The sequence below is a fragment of the Eucalyptus grandis genome, chromosome 6, assembly GCF_016545825.1.
Source record: "Eucalyptus grandis isolate ANBG69807.140 chromosome 6, ASM1654582v1, whole genome shotgun sequence".
NCBI classification, from domain to species: domain Eukaryota; kingdom Viridiplantae; phylum Streptophyta; class Magnoliopsida; order Myrtales; family Myrtaceae; genus Eucalyptus; species Eucalyptus grandis.
This window is the reverse complement of record NC_052617.1, coordinates 26,606,376-26,626,338: the sequence shown is the minus strand read 5'-3', so window position 1 is coordinate 26,626,338 and position 19,963 is coordinate 26,606,376. Positions and strand designations below refer to the sequence as shown.

At 39.1% G+C, this 19,963-nt stretch overlaps 2 protein-coding genes across 2 annotated transcripts; one reads left to right on the top strand and one right to left on the bottom strand.

Annotated features, from left to right (window-relative positions):
• Nucleotides 1-151: 151 nt before the first annotated feature.
• On the bottom strand, nucleotides 152-7,588 carry LOC104449109 (probable 28S rRNA (cytosine(4447)-C(5))-methyltransferase). Its single transcript, XM_010063133.3, is given in 20 exon segments — nucleotides 152-656; nucleotides 892-945; nucleotides 1,166-1,419; nucleotides 1,659-1,758; nucleotides 1,828-1,907; nucleotides 1,976-2,068; nucleotides 2,427-2,501; nucleotides 2,593-2,661; nucleotides 3,146-3,255; nucleotides 4,552-4,604; nucleotides 4,979-5,052; nucleotides 5,137-5,208; nucleotides 5,309-5,383; nucleotides 5,556-5,639; nucleotides 5,821-5,954; nucleotides 6,040-6,103; nucleotides 6,281-6,465; nucleotides 6,573-6,592; nucleotides 6,594-6,854; nucleotides 7,484-7,588. Coding segments are annotated over 19 exon segments (1,914 nt in total). The 5' UTR covers nucleotides 6,851-6,854; nucleotides 7,484-7,588; the 3' UTR covers nucleotides 152-595.
• Nucleotides 7,589-9,643: 2,055 nt separating this feature from the next.
• LOC120294763 (ER membrane protein complex subunit 8/9 homolog) lies at nucleotides 9,644-12,231 on the top strand. Its single transcript, XM_039315255.1, has 5 exons — nucleotides 9,644-9,966; nucleotides 10,356-10,502; nucleotides 10,582-10,641; nucleotides 11,606-11,772; nucleotides 11,897-12,231. Exons 1-5 carry the CDS (start codon nucleotides 9,757-9,759, stop codon nucleotides 11,925-11,927), a joined length of 615 nt encoding a protein of 204 aa, XP_039171189.1. The 5' UTR covers nucleotides 9,644-9,756; the 3' UTR covers nucleotides 11,928-12,231.
• The last annotated feature ends 7,732 nt before the right edge of the window (nucleotides 12,232-19,963 follow it).

The window sequence follows — 19,963 nt, the reverse complement described above, 5'->3', positions numbered from 1 at the left end:
ACCTCAATCTTCCATAATATTCCCGTCGACTGGTATTGGTCAACACAAATATATAGATTGCGTTTATTAAGAAACTAAAGAGCTCTTATCTAGTCTGTTAATTGCGTTCAGCAAGTTCATAACTTTCAATTTATTGAAAATAAGCTAAGCATGACAAGACATCTAAACATGAACCTTTACTCATCAATTTCAAAGAGGAACATGAGCAGGTACTAGCTGTCCACAGACCCAAAATTTTCAGAGCAATATTATGCACTGGTCATCCAAACTTTATCAATAGAATTGTGTGACAGCTGATCTTAAATTACATGAACGCTACAAAGCAAACAAAACTTTAGGGGATTTAAACAGCCCAAAAAAGCAGTCATTTCAACTCTGACTCTTCGCCGGAATCCAAAATATGACCCGTATCATAGTGATCCGTAGTATACATTATAATTCTTTAGTAAGCTTCATTCAGCACGTTCTTCAATCAAATGGCAAAAAGCCACCAGCTATGCTTCCTCCGCTCTCAAACCAAGTTGGACAGCTGCACTACAAGCAGCAAATCAGCTGGTTTCAACGAGTGCTTTGCCTCTACCAACTGCTTGTACTCCTACTTTCCTCTTTTCTTGTTTGCAGCATTCTTTCTCCTCAATGCATCTCTCTTCTCCTCCCTTCAGCAAACCGAAGCATGCAATATAATTATGTAGTAGGAGACTTGGCATAAACAAAAGAATATACACGATCAATCAAGATCAACGGACCTAAAAAATTTTGTTATATTCAATCATCACTGTCTATGTATTCTGTGGGTTATTATAAACTTCACAATCAAGCTCATAGCATATGCAAAATTCGACTTCTCCACATGAATAAATTCGAATAGAGAAAAGGCTTGAGACTTTTTACCTCATTTTAGATACTTCCGCTCGGGATGGGAATTTCCTTTTAGTTCTCTTCTCTCTGCATGAGACCAAAGCAAGCAATATGAGTCTACGGATGACTTGACATGAGCAAGAAATTCATGATTAAAATTGACTACAAGTGAACCACTAAATCTAGTCATCTCTGTCTATGAGAGTTCAGTGGAGAAAACATGACAGACAAGCTGATGGTAGATGTAAAGGCCAACTCCTCTGCAATAAAAAGAATACAAACATACAAAAACAGAAAATGCTTTCACCTTGTTCCAGACATTTCATCTCTGGAAGGCCATTTCCCTTTAATCTTCTTAGAGTCGGATGGCGATTTTCTTTTTTTATTTTTCACGTCACCATTCTCCACAACAACATTATTTTCAGCAGCTTCTGTCTGATTCTGAGGTTCCTCAACTGTATCCTTTTCGCTGCTATCTTCCTCAGGCCCTGAAACTTGTTCCACTGTTTCTGATGGTTCAGTAGGTACTGAAGTTGTCTTTGAATTGCTCATTTTCTTCAGCTGTCATGAAGAGAGACGAAGAATACAAAACCACATTGTACTGTTCAGTTACAGGAGAGGTACATGCAAATAACTCATGATATTATACAAAATGACAGAGCATCTTATACGTGGACCAACTTTCAGTCAAATACTCCGAACACCAAACAATCTACTCATCCTATCAAGATCCCAATTGAGTAAAGCTAATCAAATGATGTTTCAACTAAGATAACCACAAGAAATGTAGAAACACACACCTTTGCCACAAAAAATCCGTCCATATTATGAACATGAGGGTAGAAACGCCTTGTCTTCTCAAGAGAAGGGTGAAATCGATGCTCCCTAAACCGGATAAACCTGCAAGTGCGAGCATAATGAATGATTCTGTTTAGTGAATCAGTTGAAACCAAGAGCACAAAAGCATACCCAGGACGCCCGAAGTCCAATCCACAAGGTACAAGTTTAACATCCCTTCTCTTCAAAGCATAGTCAATTACTGCTTCATTCTGCAAAATAGAAGCTATATAACATCCGAAAGAAGGCAAAATACCATGAATATATCTAAGAATAATACCTCCGGAATCATGATAGAGCATGTGGAATATACTATATAACCTCCAGATTTTGAATTGGCATCCACCATGTCAATTGCCGCAAGTAACAATTGCTGCACATGAGTAGATTAATCACATGAAAGAAGCTTTAACCAGTAAAACCATGTAAAACTTAATGAGTGATAATTTATGTAGGTGAGGAACTCATAACCATAAAGCTTACTATTGATTTTTTTTTTTTTTTTTTTTGGGGGGCAGCGGGGAGAGGGGTTTCAAGAAATATTGATCTAGGACAAAGAAGACATGCTTGTTGCAAGTTTTCAGGTATTTTTACTGCTCTCTCATTAAGTTCTACAAACAATCAGATGTATGCACTTTGTGATCAACTTTGACTCGTGAAATATTTGGAGGTCCTAATCGAAATGTAAATCAACTCAAACATTAATTAGATATGCCTAGAAGAAGTCATACCTTCTGCAGAAATGCACACTTTTGTATATCTTCAAGGCTTTTGGAGGTTTTGACAGATTCATCTTTCGATATAACCTTCAAAGTGTTAAATAACACATTAGCTTCACAGAGCCGTGATTACCAATGAAGTGTACAGAAGAAGTGCAATCTAAGTATGATTTCTTACCCCAGTCCCACTGCAAGGTGCATCTAACAATACTCTATCAACTGAATTTACACCTATAATTTTAGGTAGCTGCAAAAGAAGACGCACAAAAATGATATGAGAAGCCATTTGAGACTTGATTGATCGTAAATTATACCGAATCAATGATCAATGCTAAAGATATCTATTGCATATAATGCATTCAGCAGAAATCTATGGGTTCTCAATCGTGCATCCATTAGCAAAATCAACAATATCACATTGCAATGTACGTTCAAATTGTAGATCTGGTCCACCTTTATAGTAATGGGGACCAGCAATTTTTTTTCTTTGACAGAAAAGTCACATCTATAGCAGCAAAGAGTGGTCTGAGGATTAATAAAAGATTATTTAGTTAAAATAAGTTGCAGGAAAAAGTCATACACAGTAATTTGTAACCAGATTCTTTCCTTATATACATAAGAAAGAAACATGTCCTCATCCAAAACACGGCTCTAAAGCTTCATAATCTCAAGGCTCTGAAAGTCCACATCCATAAAAATATATTGTAAAGAGGCCAGTAAGAAGAGCTGACCTCCTTCCCATCATAATTGGATACTATTGTATTCGTCACACCCATCCGATGCAAATTAGCAGTGAGAGACTTCAGCCTTGGTGCCTTCATCTCATTTGCAAAAACCACACCTAGTAAAATGGTGCCAATAAATGCTGTCAGATTCACAAAAATAGAGCATGCTTATGGGACCAATAGTTTTTTCATCCCCTAAAAAAGAAAAAATTTAGGCTTCCACTATCATCACTCACCAGAAAAAGCCATATTTTCTTACCACCAAGACAACACAGAATGTGAAAGTATACATACTCCAAATTTACCAAAATATGCAAGATCAAGTCAACTAATCACCAATGCCAATGGAGGACATACCAGCTTTGTTTCCTAGAGAACCAAATATCCAATCATAACTATTTATAAGGAGGTTCATGGATATTGCTAAGGAGGTCACACACCCTAAACAGGCATTAAGGACTCTATTGCAGGGATAATAATTGGAAAAAGAACAAAAAGTGAACCTGGAAGCAAGAGGATGGAGGATTGTGACAACGACCTTTGAGGATTACAAAGGACATGCTAGATGAAAATCAACTGCTTAAATAACAAGTAGGTTATTTTCCTAATTAAATTACGAATCTTTCTATAAGAGTTGAAAGACGTATTTCTTATTCAGTTTTGAATATAATTTTTTCCAGCTTTATTTGAATTAGCATATCGTGTTTCCTATCTAAGAGTTTCCAATATTTATTGATTAGTATATTAAGTCTAATTATAGCAATTGATTGATATTGAACAGCGAGATACAATTCTTCTCTAGCATGAACCTAAGAAAAGCTCAGGAAGCTTTCGGTGTCATGCCTAGACTTTAACCTTTTCTTCCAAAATTTCTTTCCCAATCTTTACAGTCAAAGCATGTCTACAAACTTACATCAAATCCATCCACAACTTTCATGTGGGTACTCTTCATAGTCCAGGAGAAGTATCTCCAGATCTAATTCTTATCCAATCAGATTTTATCTCCAGATCTAATTCTTATCCAATCAGATTTTCCTACGTCCCAGGTCCTCAAAAAAGACGAAAAATTAATTTGTAATAAGCTATATAACCATGCAGTTCACACAGCAGGACTGCTACTTTTGGATCAATCTTTAAATAAAGAATACAGAGTAATTTAGCTGACTTTTTGATTTGATATCCCATAAACAACCAACGAATAGGAATTTGGGTGCACCCATGTGGAGTTTCTTACAATAGCACTCGCCAGAAAGCACCAAATCAGAACTTCACCATGTAATGGACAGTTCGTCACAAGATAAATGTATGTTGCCAAAGAATATGTGTGATCAATGTGAAGTGCATAAAACATTCATGTCCAGCACATGTCGTCTATTCACATTGTTTGAATTAAAACAGAAGCCAAAACTTACCACTATTTTTCATTAGAGCTGCAATATATGTTGTTTTACCTCCAGGTGCAGCTCTGCATCATGTGAAGATTGTACTCAAACATTAACACATGTAAACAAGATTGACTTGCAAGGCAAGGAGTGTTATTAACCATGGACAAAAGAAAGAAATAATGATATTATTGTACTGCAATCAGTTGAGCAATCTACTGTGCCTCATCTTGCCTGCACGGACACACTAAAGTGACCCAACACGTGGCACCAATTCAAAATTCCACCAATTAGGCAAACGAGTGTACATAGCTACGCCTCCAATACAGAGTCATTCTCTCAAAACTTTCGAGACTTGGGTTCTTAAAGTGCAATGAGAATTGAATTCATCGAGGAAACTAAAGTGAAAAGCTAGAAGCTTAGACATAGTTATATCAGGTACTTCAGAATATCTTACGCCATGTCAACAACTCGTTCTTTTTCTTGTGGAGCAAGTGCCATCACAGGCAAAAACGAACTTGCACTTTGCAGCTGCAAAATTTAAAAGGTCCTTATTGCATCACAAAAGATAATGCCAGAGAAAACCTCAAATGCAAAAACTAGGAAATGATCTACCATGTAGAATCCTGCCATATATTCAGGAGTTGCACCGATAGGCACTTGTGAATCATAAACAACTAAACCAACCTGAGAATCCATCAGAAAATACCGTCAAAAATTCATAATGACATGTGATGAGAGGTACACACATACACACAAAGATCTTGATGACTAGGTGATGGTTTACCTTCGACCACTTGCTTAATGGATCCAAGTTTACTCCTCTGTTAATTAAAACATCAGCCAGATCCCGTCTCCTTGTCTACAAGAAATGCTAACAAATTTTCCATTAGAATGCAGATAATAAGAAGAGAAATATCATCTAGCAAGTACACTCAAGAAAAGAAATTGCATTTTCTAACAGCAGGAAGACCAAAAAAGGAGGAAGACTATCCTGACCACATCAAACAAGCAATGTACTTCTTTTGTTTTACCTTTAAAGTATTTGTACGTAGACATATAGGTCGAGGTTTCTCAAATGCTTCAATAAGTTCCATAAGCTCAACTGGCGGGAACATCTGCAGAGTAACAGAAATCAAAGCACAGAACACTTAGAGCACAAAGTAGTTTTTTCCTTTATACAAAGAAAAGGAGTACTGAGATGTAAAACTGAAAAAACCAGATAGGAGAGGAAATGGTATTAACATAGAAATATCATTCATGACTCCATTGTTTGTATTGATAAAGCAGTTTGATCACCTCCATCAAAGCCCCAATAAGGAAGTCATTGTAACCATAATAGGAAGCTAGATCCTTTTTAAGTTGCTCAACATAGTCCTTCCTCGTTGTTCCCTCTTGCTTCAGCACCTTAAGATTTGACAACACTCGAACAACTGACAGAAAATTTTCATGAACAAGACTTCAAAAGATTGATCATAAGAAAAAGTATGAAAAATATATAATGAGCGCATTACTGACTTTCTCTTATCCTCCTCTGCATATTTGGAAGATCGGGTGGCCTAAGAGCCTCTTCCTCAAGTTCCTAAATTACAAGAATTTGCATAGAGGAGGAATTAGATAACAATAATAAGTTGATTACACATTCCTGCAGAAGAAATGTCACCACTATATCAAAAACATAACATATATCAGCACAGCGGCAATGCTAATAGCACCTCACAAATTTTGCACAGGAGTCGCATAGAGAATAGAGAAGTACCTCCTTAGTTGGCAATCTGAACTCATCAGATTCCTCTTTGATGTTAAGCTGCATTTCGGCTCCTGCTTCTTCCTCTATCCTAGCCCTTTCTTCATCGATAGCTCTAGACTTCTGCTCAATATCCGACTCATCAGAATCAGAATCTGAACCAGAATCTGAATCCTCATCCAAACTGGAAGCTTTATCTGGACAAGACAAATGGTTTTAGCAGCACGCAATTGGAACACTCGAAAAACATCCCGTCTGTAAACACAAGGAAAGACCAAAGACTATAATCATGGAGTACATTAACCTTCATCTCCACTTCCTTGGAAAATCATCGGCCAGCGGATCATCTCCATCAGAGGATACTTCAGAACCAGAATCGCCAGTTCCGTCTTCCTCCACTTCAGATTCCACTTCAGATTCCTGGTGCTCTTCGATGTCTTCGCTCTGATCATCCGATTCTTCAAGGATGTCATCTTTCTTCGACCGCTTCTCAGCAAACAAATCATTCTTCAGCTTCTTTTTAGGCGGGGGCTTCGCCGCCCTCGCACCCTTCTTCTTCTTATTAAGAGCCGGGGCACCCATCGATCTGCAAAAGGCATCAACACTAGCGCTTTACACCTAACAATGCCGGAAGTACATCTTAAATGGGATGACAAAGATCGAACTCAGGAGCTCAATGTGGGGACCAAAAAAAAAACAAAGAAAAGCATCTTTCGACATCAATTTCGGTAGAAGCTCCAAACTCAACTCCCTCGAACTACCGAGCATTGCAAAAGCACAAAAGAGACAGCCAAAACAACGTAAATGGTTCGTTTGCCATCCGCAATCGCGTTTTTCAGACCAGATAATCGAACAGAACTCAATCAGCGATTCCGAGAAAGAAGGCCCGATCAATTCCTTATTTTTCTTTCACCGAAAATCGTTCTTCCACTTTTAACTAAATGAAACCAAGTCTAGCGTCAACTCCGGACAAAAAATATCACAGGTACTAAGAAACCAACAGCTTTGATTTAAGTAGAACTGTACAATGAACCATGCCAAAATTTAAGTCAAGAATGTTATTTGTCTTGCAAAAAATTTGGCATCTCATTCAAGGACAAAAAGTGTTATATTAAGGTATCATCATATTCGTTAGCTACTGAACACCGTTCGACGAACACGACGAGCGCCATTGACGGTGCGGAACTGGAGAGGACGGACGGCGAGAATACATACCTGATGAGCAGGGCAGTCGGCGCGGCGGCTAGAAGGAGGAGGAGAAGAAACGACAACGCAGAGGGATTTGGAGTTTCTGATGTTCGCCGGCCAGAGGGGTTTAGGGTTTATTGGTGAAGAAGACTCGCCGCGAGGCCGCCCGAGAGAATCGAATTCTCAGCTGGATTTTCACGGGGTGAGGCTAAAGGTCGTCGAGCTTCGGCGGGGGAGTGGCGGAGGCGAGCCTCAGAGGCGGCGGGCGGCGGAGGCGACTTAGAGGCGAGCGGCGGAGGCTGAGTGGCCGAGTCAGGTGGCGGAGGCGGCTCGGAGGCGAGCGAGGAGGCGAGCAGCGGAGGTGGGTGACGACTGACGAAGGGTGAGGTGGGTGACGACTGACGAAGGGTGGCTGAGGAGGTTTTGTGTTTTTTAGGTTTTGGAATTGTGACCCATCTTCGGCCCATATGAATTCAACTTAAGAACCCATTTTAACTGGACCATTGTATTTTTATTCATTTAAGTTTAGTAATATCAGGTCCATTTATTCTCGAAAAGAATTATTTAAAAAATATCTTTTAAAAATAATCATTTAAATAGCTTGAAATGATTAGTCAATCAAAAATATTTTCATTATCAACAGCAATTTATATGTAAACAATTCTCGTAGATGATAAAAATATTTTCTATTAATTAATTTTTATAAAAAAATACAAGTAATTATTTTGGAAAGATGTTTTTCAAACTGTTTATTTTTTTGCGAAAATAACACATCCTTGATCATTGATGTCACAATTCCTTAAACGTATAATATTCCTTCGTTTAGAATGAATTTTGTCGATGTCATAATGCTTTAGCTTTTTCTCTCTATGTACAGTTCTCATTGGATTTAGTAATTTCCTTAACATAATGCGCTTTGGTAACATATATGGGAATTCCTACTTAACTTGATTTCTCGACTCCTTCTCAATTAGGGTTTTTCTTTCAAACTTTTCTCATTAACTAATTCAAAAGATGTCTTGTCAACTAATTCCATTATTGAAAAAATAGAAATACACAAATTAATTGCGGGGATATTATTCTGAGCCCTATCTATATTTTTGCAAAGCAACTCACAGCTTGATAAATTAATCATCCACATAGGCAATTCATAAATAAACAACACCATCAAATTCACATAAGAATGATATTTTATTGATTAAAAACTAAATTACGTTGATAGAAGATAATGTGAAACTTTGGGTCATAGCCCGAACCAAACTGAATTGGCTTAGGCCCTGTTTGTTTATTTTTGTTTCTGTTCCTTATAACAAAAATTTTCGTTCTTTTATTCCGGGAGAACATAAAAAGAACATAAACATGTTTAGTAAAACTTTTATTCTTGGGAACAAAAAATCTATTTTTGTTTTTTTTTTCTAGGAACAGATTTGGAACAGAAACAAAGTAGAAAAAAATTGTTTCTTGTTCCCGAGAATAATTCCGAAAAATAATTTTTTTCTCTTTCTTTTTTTCTTATTTTTCCTTTTGCCGGTCCACCCCTTAGCCATGGTCGATGCCGATGACCTCGCCGGAGCATTACCGATCCCTAGAGACGCCGAGCCTCGTCGACCGACGCGAGGCTTGACCTCACTAGGCCGGGCGAGGCCGACCTCGCGCGCTTGGGTGAGGTCGAGCCTCGCTAGTGGCGTCTGGTAGCCGAGCGAGCCTCGTGAGGCCACTAGCGAGGCTCGACCTCGCCCAAGTGACGTGAGGCTCGCCTGGCCATTGAGGCCATCGGCGAGGCGGCCTCCCCAGATCTCGCGAGGTTGAGCCTCACGATGGCTTGGCGAGGCTCGACGAGCTCGCCTAGCCGATTGCCGATCGTCGCCGTGGCGGGCAACCAGCCACAAAGAGAAAGAAGGAAAAAAAATAAGGGAAAAAAAAAGGAAAAATATAATAAAAAATATTGAAAACTAAAAACAACAAAATTATACAAGTTTACCAAATGCATTTTCATTTTATAGTAGAAATTTTTTTGCGCTTATCAAATGTATTCTTATACTCAGAAATTGTTTTCGGAAAAAATTATTTCTGTTCAAAAATTATCTTTCGGAATAAAAACGTTAGCAAATGCGTCTTAAGTCACAATTTAGGGTCATTGTGTCATTTTCCAAAAATAAAATAAAATTAAGGAACGAGTTGTCTTGCTCGCTGCTTGCTAGTTAGGACGTGACTTCGGCTTCTCCACTGGGTCGCTTCCATCGTCCCCCGTCCTTCCCGCTTTCTCTTTCTCTCTCTCGCCGGCGAGACCGATCGGAGCCATGGGAAGCGGCGAATTGCGGTACGAGATCGCGCAGAACGCCTACATAAAGCTCGTCCTCCATGCCCTGAAGCACAAGACCGCCGCCGTCAACGGCATCCTCCTCGGCCGCCTCTCCGATCGCGGCGACGCCGTCGAGGTCCTCGACGCCGTCCCGCTCTTCCACTCCCACCTCGGCCTCCTCCCCAATCTCGAGATCTCCCTCCTCCTGGTCAGGCTCTTTCTCTCCCTCTTCCCGACGCAATTTTCGCTTCTGCCCGGTCGGATTTGAAGTGGCCTGTCGTGTCTAGGTTTGATTGCGTGAGGAACGATCGGGTGATGACGAACTGGTCCTTGGAATCGTACGATGGTGGGTTGTGTTGTCCGCCAGCGAGATTGTTCTCTCGCAAATTCTGTGGGCGTTTGATTCATTCGGAAGTAGTGAACCTAAATCGGGATCTGCGGCGTTTCCTCGTTTGGAATTTATCATTGGGATTGGAAATTAATTAGATAACGTGTCATTCTTCCTTAATAGAATGCTCTAATGGTGTAATTGCTTTTTTGCGAGTGAGAGTTGAATTATTAAGTGGTTGTTTGATTCGATTGCTTGAACATATCCAGATAGAGGAGTATTATGGATCGAAGGGGATGAGTATAGTGGGGTACTTTCATGCGAACGAGAGGTACGATGATACCGAGCTTGGTGGTATTGCTAGAAATATTGGAGACCACATTTTTCGCTACTTTCCGCAGGCCGCAGTACTTCTGGTAGGTACCATCGCTGTCCATTTGGTTGATGATGGTATTGTTGCATGGTGTTTGTAATGTGTTTGGTTGATATGTGCAGTTAGATAATAAGAAGCTTGAGGCTTTGTCGAATGGGAAGGATCGGTCTCCTGTCATGCAGGTTGGTGGTATTTTCCTCTGTGTAGAAGATTCATGTGGAGATTTCAAGTCTTCATTAAGACGTAATATTTGTCTTTCCCTCTCCATCTTTGCTGGCCTTCTTGTCAGTCATCGACTAGTCGTCACTGGACTATGCATGTATGAGAGAAGGTTTCTGGTGTGTTTGTTTAACTCGAGTTTATTCTCTCGAAGGTTTCGTTTGTTTGTGATAAAAGAATTTGAATTCCTTGTGTAGTCACTACGTTAAGATTCAGAGACTGAATTATTTTTAGCTTGATTGGAACAATCATTGAGGTGGTAGTTCTGACTCTTTTGAGATTGGAATCAATTCATAGTGCATTATATTTGTACGGCAGACTTAATCATATGTGTGGTTGGGATTCTTCAGAGCTTGTCTCCAAACTGCCCGTGTTTCTGACTGCAGCTCTTTTGACACTTCCTCTTTTATTCAAAGCCAACATCAAAAGATAACACCTTTCTTTCCCAAGTTTCAGGCTTCCAGTATTTCACTGCCTTTTTCCTATTACTCCCTGCTACTCACTTCATGCTTCACATAAAACTGCATAGTCCATTGGATGTTTGAAATTGTTAGAGATGGGAATCTTCTTTTGTTTTTGTGCAGAAACATCAGTAGTTTTCATTTAGTCAATCTATATGGAATTTGTTTGTGGCTCTCTGTATTAGTTTGTTCTTCAGCAGTGTCAATGTTGATGTCATCCAACAGAAAAGTATTGTTCCAATCTCTCATACAGAAGAGATAATGGAGTTGTTGGACTGGTGCCCAACGCAAATCTTTTCATCTCTTTATCTTTTTGGTCATTGTCTGTTTGTCCCATTTCTTGCGTATATAATGAGGTTTTGTTTATGCTGAAAATTGATTGGTCAGTATGGGTATAACATCAACACAAACTCTTCTGTTTCTTTAACTTAGCATATTAAAATCAAATTTTCTCCTGTCATATTAGCTTTACACACGGGATTCGTCTAAGAACTGGAAGTTAGTCTCATCAGACGGAAGTAACCGGTTAATTACCAAGGAACCAACTGCGAATGTGGTCCTGTTGGATTACATGACATCTGGAAAATGGCAAAATGTTGTCGATTTTGATGACCATCTTGATGACATAAGCAAGTAAGCCCCATTTTCATATTCTCTCCCCTACCGATGTCAACTTGATAGTATATTTGGGGCCAAAGGAAAACTTCATAGTTTTGATGTTTGATGGAATTTGTGATTGCAACTTTTCTTGATGTAGGGACTGGCTGAATCCAGATCTGTTCAAGTGACACCATTTGGGATTTCTGGGCTTTCAATTATGCCCTATTGGCTTTGTCCTCTAGTTGGCGCCAGGGTTCACCTCTGCTATCCGCATTTAGGAGCACAAGAGAAGATCTAGCTTCACCAAGTGCCCTTTCTTTGTCAAATCGAAAATGCTCCTTCAAAATTAGTGAGAGAATCCATTATTTCCCTTTCCTGTTTTAGGATGTCCAAGAGATGACAAGTATTTGTTTCTTATTAACTCCAACGCATGGTTCATTGGTAACGTATGAAGTTGTTATTAGTAAAATGGTTTATGCTGGTTTTTTCTAATTTATCCTGGCATAATGAACGGCTGATAGGTATATGGATGAATAGGAAATAGTGTGGTGGTGGAGGCAAAAGAGAGTTCCTCCCCCCCCCCCTCATTCAGGTCTGGAATAAATGAAAGCGACAGTTTTTACTTGTTTCGGTTTATAGTAATTTGGAAACACGAGAGCCTACAAGACCGCTTCTACTTAACCAATTTTTGACTTGAGAATTTTTGCTTTTAAACCAGACGCAACTTAGTTTTGTAAGAAGTCTTTTCACCTCTGGATGTTCCTTCCAGTCTAGTTTCAGACGGCTTCTATCCTAGGCTTGTATGATAATGAAGATCCAATCTCTCTTGGATCTTTGGACACATCACCTTAGCGTAGTTGGCTTTTGCATTTCTTTGTTAATGAATCCTTCCCATTAGCTGCACACATCATTATAACTTACAGATGATAGGCTAAGAGGCTTGTCTCCAGCATCAATAGTAGTGCTCTTTGAAGCTTTCATATTAGTCACCCAATGACATGTTACATTTTGAGCTTGTTCTAAAGTGGTACTTGCTCCATTGCACCAAAGGCTGCTGGGATAACCAATTATAGCTCTCTTTTTAGCTATCTTCAACTCCTTAAAGAAAACGTATGCTTTGCATTTGACATTAGCCAATGCATGCTTGCATTAACCCCTTTTGTTTGTTACATAATAAAGTCTAGTACTTCGGAGCAATAACCCTAGGTCTTCTATAGTTATATTTATTACATGCGATAATGGGCCGGGCGGGCCGAGTTTTGGCAATATAAGCCTGGCCTGAAGGCTTTGGGCCCGTTATCTTTCCCATTAGTCACTTACTGTTGATTGTGAGCTACATACTTGTCATTTGTACACTTGCATTCCTTAAGTATGAGTACCACCATGGGGCATACAAGCGGCTGCCCTATTGATATCACCTAAATAATTTGCTTTTCTTTCCCCAAAATGAAAGTTCTTGAAAGAACTTAAAACTATTTTTGCTATTTACTGATACCGTCTAGTAAGCCTTGACTAAACAAGATTGTTAGAAAAAGGTATTCTCAAAAGTACATACTTCATCTTGTGCACACTCCTTATTCTGCTTAAAGTGAGCCATTTGTTCTTCACTTAATCATATTTCGAAGCCCTTGGAGAAATAAACGTAAGAGGGCCAATTAATCTCAATATGGAAAAGAATTTGTAAGTGTCGATTCCCTCTGGAGTGGCTTTATCTCTTGGGAGGTTGCTTTACTAATCATGAGGTGATGAACTTCTGATGACAGTCTTTCTTTGGAGGGACGTAGAGTTCGTGCACGGGATAGGCAATTGGAACCCTTCTTTAACTTATTTGATTTACTTCATAGTTTTTGGGTTGTGCTTTGAGGTCAGTGAAAAGCAATGTGACCACACGGATAGAAATGGATTGTTTCCAGTGAAACTTGCAAAAGCTACAAGGGATTGGCCCCCACCCACCCCAAAAACTACATGCGTGCCGACCCTAACACATAGATCACAATTAAGATATAGAATCAACTGTATATAAAATGTCTAGCACTTCAAATTACGTGAAGTAAAAGAAACAGTTAATCATGAAGAATCAAGAGTCTTGTATCTTCAAAATAATAACCTCTACGCCTTCAAAACACCCTTTTAATCCTCTTCCTTCGCACTTAGCTAGCATTACTTGATCCTGAGGTCTCAGTTATTTAACTAGGTATTGTGGACCTTCAAAAGCATATACTTTTCCATTGATCAAGACACCTTCTTACACGGCAAAACGCCCCCAATTGGATAATATGTAAGTTTAGTCCATACCAGGAGTTAGACTTTAAAAAACTACAGATTGACCGAACCAAAGAAAGGGGCATACACATACTTTTCTAATTTTATATTCACAGCAACTAGAAAGCCATGTTGCAAAGAAAGGAAATCAAGAACGGACAAGGTCCTTGATTTTTGGCCGTTTCAAAGAGAGTTTCTATTTGGTTGCGGTCAAAGCATGTAACTTGTGCTTTTGAGTTATTTACATCCAAAATGAGTTGTTTATTTATTAATAACTTGGGTTTGGGTTTGATTTAGGCATGGGAAACACCCAAAGCATGTTGAGTGATTTGTAACTTCGATTTTTTGATTATAGTATATTTTTGTTGTTGGCACTTCTCATGAATGTAGGTATTGACACTTGGACTGAATTATATTAATCTTTGGGGCCCTTTATTGTTCCCCATCTATTTGTTCAGTGATTTCGCATTGAATTAATTGTAAGATCCTTATTAGCTTCCGCATTCGTTAATTTCACAACAAAGATTTACTTTTCATCTGATAGTCATCACTCCGTTGGTCCTAGATGATTGGTTTTCAATGTTATAGGTGTGAATTGCTCTTTGAGAAAGAATCAATTGTGAACCCAAAGGAATTGCTCGGAAAATGGAAGAGCTATCAATTTGGCGAATTAATATATGGCAAATCGAATCTTGCTTTAGGAAAAGAAGAGGAGAGACGGGTCTTGCTTTAGGAAAAGAAGAGAGAAGAAGAAAGAATGGGTGGATGCCTAGCACGGATTTTTTGTCTCATATGAATTACCCCGATTCAAGGGCATAATAAAATAGCTTCTCCGTCACGTAACTTTCCGTCCAAGTGTTCTTGATTGCGAGAATAAACTTACAATGAGACATGGCGCAATGCAAATGGTCCCACCATTTTGGAGCGACGCTGGCATCGTTGGCACACTCGGGATAGAAAGAAAGTGTGCCTTATCGAGACCGTCAACATTATTTAGGCACTTGCCAAATGAATGGCGAGGCAGCAAATTAAGGAGCTTTTTTGCGAGTTCGTTCCTTGAGGAAGACCAGTAAACCAGCGTCTCCTGGGTTGCAAAAACAAGATTTAATACATTTAAGGGATCATAAGTTAATAGGGAGAGAATCAAGATGAGACTCAAGGGGGACCGACGAGATGATCGCTCACATTGTCCTTATAAGAGGACACGTGGTAATTTCGACCATTGTGGAAAAGTGATCCAGCATAGGGTGACCGGACATCGTCCTTTGCATGGTAACCGATGAAGATATCTTCTCCGCCTGATCTCCTTCCTCCAGCCTCCAGATCCATAAATACACGTAGCGGATCCCCATTGCGCCTCTGATATAGCATGTTCAGGGAGAGAAGATGCTCTCAATTAAAGCAGCAGCATGGAAAACAAATTTCATGGAAGCAGATATCAATCAGGAAAATTAAATAAATCCATTCATGTCTAAGCATTTAAAAACGATCAAGACAGACAGTGACACGAATGGGACATGAAGAATTTATAGGTGTGAAAGCATGAACCACACATCTGACCCGGAATAAGAACAATCCGCCATAGAAATTGGTGCAGTCAAACATGAGGATTTCACGAATAACTGTTTCCTATTTCATAACAAATGTCTAGACAACAGGGCAATTTCCTCTCGCCTTTTATTGGGGGACCTAAATATGACAACAACATGACAAAGTGAAAAAAAAGAAAAAAAGTCGAAGATTTCATGAGAAAAGAGTTGAGGGCAAAAGGGAAAAACAAGTTGTAGTAGCTAGAACCGTCAAGTCTCTGTTTCTAGGGTCACATATTGGCATTTCAATCATATATTTGCACATGCACATGTAGATGGATGGGACTAGAGTTTAGTGGGCACAGAGAGGAGGTTCTACAGTTTTTATGGACAAAAGCAATAATGTCTAGTGTATCGAACAAGTCAGAAGTAGTTGGGACCAAGGACTAGGTAACTGGTTCAACATCATTTTGCCAATGATGCAAAAATTCTTCACAAAAAGCAAATGGAGTTGTTGCTCAACCTAACATGCAATCTTCTTCACTTTGAGAACACACTTTATACCAAGTTTAGTAAATACAAGTTTTGGCCGACTTGTGTGACTTTCCTTGGTCATGTGATTTCTAGTGAAGGGATTTCTATGGACTTGACCAAGATTGAAACGGTTATGAACTAGCCGAGACCGATGACAGTAATTGAGCTTCGAAGTTGGATTGGTAGGCTATTATAAATGGTTTGTGGAAAATTTTCTGCAATAGCTATGCTTCTGACGCGACTGCTAAAGAAGGATGGAAAGTTTGAATGAACGAATAAGTGCAAACGTAATTTTTAATAGCTTAAGCATAAGTTGACTACCATACCAATGTTGACGATACCGTCTAGTTCTAAAAGTTAGGAGATTTACATCGATGTGTCGTATAAAGGATTGGAGTGCGTTTTAATGTAACATGAGAAAGTAGTTGCATAGTGTCCCATTAGCTAAGACTTCATCAGTTGAACTATCCGACGCATGATTTGGAACTAGCAGCAATCATCCTTGCCTTGAAAATTTGGAGGCATTACATGTGCGGAGAAAGGTTTTAGATTTTTACGGATCATCAAAGTCTAAAGTATTTGTTTTCTCAAAAGGAGTTGAACATGAAGTAATGCCGCTGGATGGAACTTCTCAAGGATTATGACTGCGATATTCTGTACCACCCTGGTAATGCCAACAAAGTAACGAATGCGCTGAGTTGAAAGTCATCGAATGCGCAAATGACGGTTCAAGAATGGATTCTGTTTGAAGGAGTTTGAGATTTGGATTTCACGTGTGAGGGAAGCCATCTTTCAAGTCTTATGGCTATTCTCATAATTGAATTAGAAATATTGAAAAAGATTAAGACACTGCAATCGATGGATCTTGAAATCCAAAAGATTCTACAAGAAGATGTAGAAAAGAGGAAAGTCGATTTTCAAGTAATTGAGGGAATATTGAAATTTCGTGGACGACTGTGCATGCCCAACTATGTGGAACTTAAGGAAGAAATATTGTCAGAAGCCCATCGTAGCAGCTATGGTATTTATCCAAGCAGCACAAAAATGTATCAAAATTTGCACCAGTATTATTGGTGGAACAGTATGAAATCAGATTTTGCCAAGCACATTGCCAAGTGCTTGACATGCTAACATGTGAAAGCACATCATTGTAAGCCTGGTGCACTTCTATAATCTCTCGAGATTCTCGAGTGGAAGTGGGAACATATTATGATGGATTTTGTGATGGGATTACCGAGGAGTCAAAGAGGTAACGATTCCATCTGGGTACTTTATCGCCGTACGAAATGACTTTGCATTGGATAGATATGCCGATTTGTACGTGTGACAAATAGTTCGTCTTCATGGAGTGCTAGTGACAATCACCTCAAATCGAGACCATAAGTTTATGATAGTATTTTGGAAAAGTTTATAGACTGCCTTAGGAATGAAACTATAGTATAGCATGGCCTACCATCCACAGAAGGATGGTCAGTCAGTGTACGCTGTCAAAGTCATCTGACAAAGGCTTGCCCAAAGTCATTAGAAAAGTTATGTAGATAAAAGATGTTGACCATTGGCATTTCTAGTGGGCGAACACGTGTTCCTTAAAGTGTCACTGATGCGAGGTATTTTGTGATTTTGCAAGAAGGGAAAGTTGAGTTCAAGGTACGTTGGCCCCTTCGAAATCTTGGAAAGAATTGGGACTCTGGCCTGTCATCTCGCATTGCTACCGAGACTTGCTCAAGTACACGATATCTTTCATGTATCGATCTAAGGAAGTATGAACCTGATCTGACCCATGTGCTGAATTTCAAGAAGATAGACGTGGATGACAGAGTATCGTACGTGGAAAGACTAGTGCGGATAATGGACCGAGAGGAGCAAGTGTTGTGAAACAAGACGGTCTCTTCAGTCAAAGTGATTTGGTAACATCATGGGACAGAGGGAGCCACGTGGGAAAGCGAAGAGATAATGAGGCATTAGCATCCCCATCTTTTTGAGGAGCTCTGTAATAATTCAAATTTTAAGGACGAAATTTCTGTAAGAGGGGAAGGGTTGTGATATCATGAAATTCGACCATTCTTGAGATATATGAAATGATTATTTCATCAACGTACTGATAGTTAAATTTATTCTGAACTGATTACTTATTAGTTAACTAATTTATTGGGAGAGGCTATAAAGGATTAAAACCCGTATGACTAGAGAATTCAATCAGGAATAGATCGCTCGACCTAAGAATCAATAAAGGACAATACTTCGTTGTTATAAGTTAATTAATGAATGGATATAAATCGATTCGACAGGAATATGTGGTCGGTTCGTGGGTGATTCCGCACGATTACGATGCTCGCCGCGAACGACAATAAACTGATTTTCTATTAATCTTGTACTCAGAGTGAGTAATTGATTTATCATGATTTGATAACCGAGGGTTATCATCGATTCGAAGAGTCATAAATGTAGATTGAAAATTATCGACCACGGGTTAAATGCACAAAACCCTTAAAAGCCACTTGATAGTTTAGATTGTACTAAAGTCGCATTTGATCGATTTTAACCATGAAATTTAATTCGGTTTTGAATATTGAACTTTCGAGGATTTCAAAACTAATTTATTGGACATCACCTCATTTATCCGTCAATTTATTGGTAAGCTTTAAATTTTTAAGTAAGGATTAGTAGGCTGAGAATTTAAGACGAAAAGAGGAGCCAGGCCAAGTGAAGGTCCAATGGGCTTCACGCCATCTCAAGTTTGACCATGTGGGCCCAATGAGGCTCACTAAGCCAAGCCAAGCCAAGCCAAGCCCAATTCAAGCCCATTCCAAACAATTGGTCCCAAAGGTAAAATTGGAATTTTTGTTAGAAGTTGTGAAAAGACCAAAATGCCCGTCTTGGCATTGATGAAGATGAGACAAAAGGAAAAGACATGGAGGAGAGGGTTTTATGGGAGAGTAGATAGAAAACCATGATGAGGTAGATTTTTCAGGTGGAAAATCTCATCCAAAACCCCTCTCTCTCTCTCTCTCTCTCTTCACCCCTTCACTCCCCTCCTTCAGCTGACCCTTCCCTCAACTCCATCTCTCTCATTTTCTTTTCCTTTTTCTTCCTTCTCTTCACCACCATCATCATTGCCATTCACCGCCACCGTCATCGCCCTTGCTATCACCTGTCTGCGTCATGTTTGCCGTCCATACTTGTCACCATCGCCGTCCACAAGTCACTGAGCTCCCTGGCTGTGAGCCTCAAGCCACCGTCGCCATCCGTCCGTGCGTTGTTTGCAAGCCTCTGATAACCAAGAGTTAACTTCCTAATCCTTGATTAGGGTGATAATTGTGTTTAGAGGTAATTTAGATTAAGGCTAATTATAATTAGTCTTGATTAATTGTGTCTATTGTTAATTGTGTTTGAGGGTGGTTTAGATTAATAATAATTGTAGTTAGTCTTAATTAATGTCGGTTTAGTATTAATCACGTTTAATGGTGGTTTAGATTAAGGCTAATTGTAATTAATCTTAATTAATGACGGTTTAATCAATCAGTTATCGTGATAAGCGATAAATATAATTTATATGCAATTTATGCTTGAATTAGTGGATGAATTTATGCATAATTCATGTTATTTGAAGCTTGTTATGTCATGAAAATAATTGCCCAATTTAACCTTGTATGCTATCTTAAAGAAAGGTTTTATTGACACATAAATAGTAATTTAGAAGGTGTCATGTTCAAATGCCATGTTTTATGTATCAATTGAGGCGATGAGATTTTAAAATAAAAGTGTGCAAAGTTTGAAGGGTTAATTACATGTAAGTGACCATGTGTGACTATTTTACCGAAATTTTGAGAGAAAGCTGCGGTAATTCGTTATACAAGCACGGACCATGTTTGCATTGGCCTAATTAATGAGAAATGGAA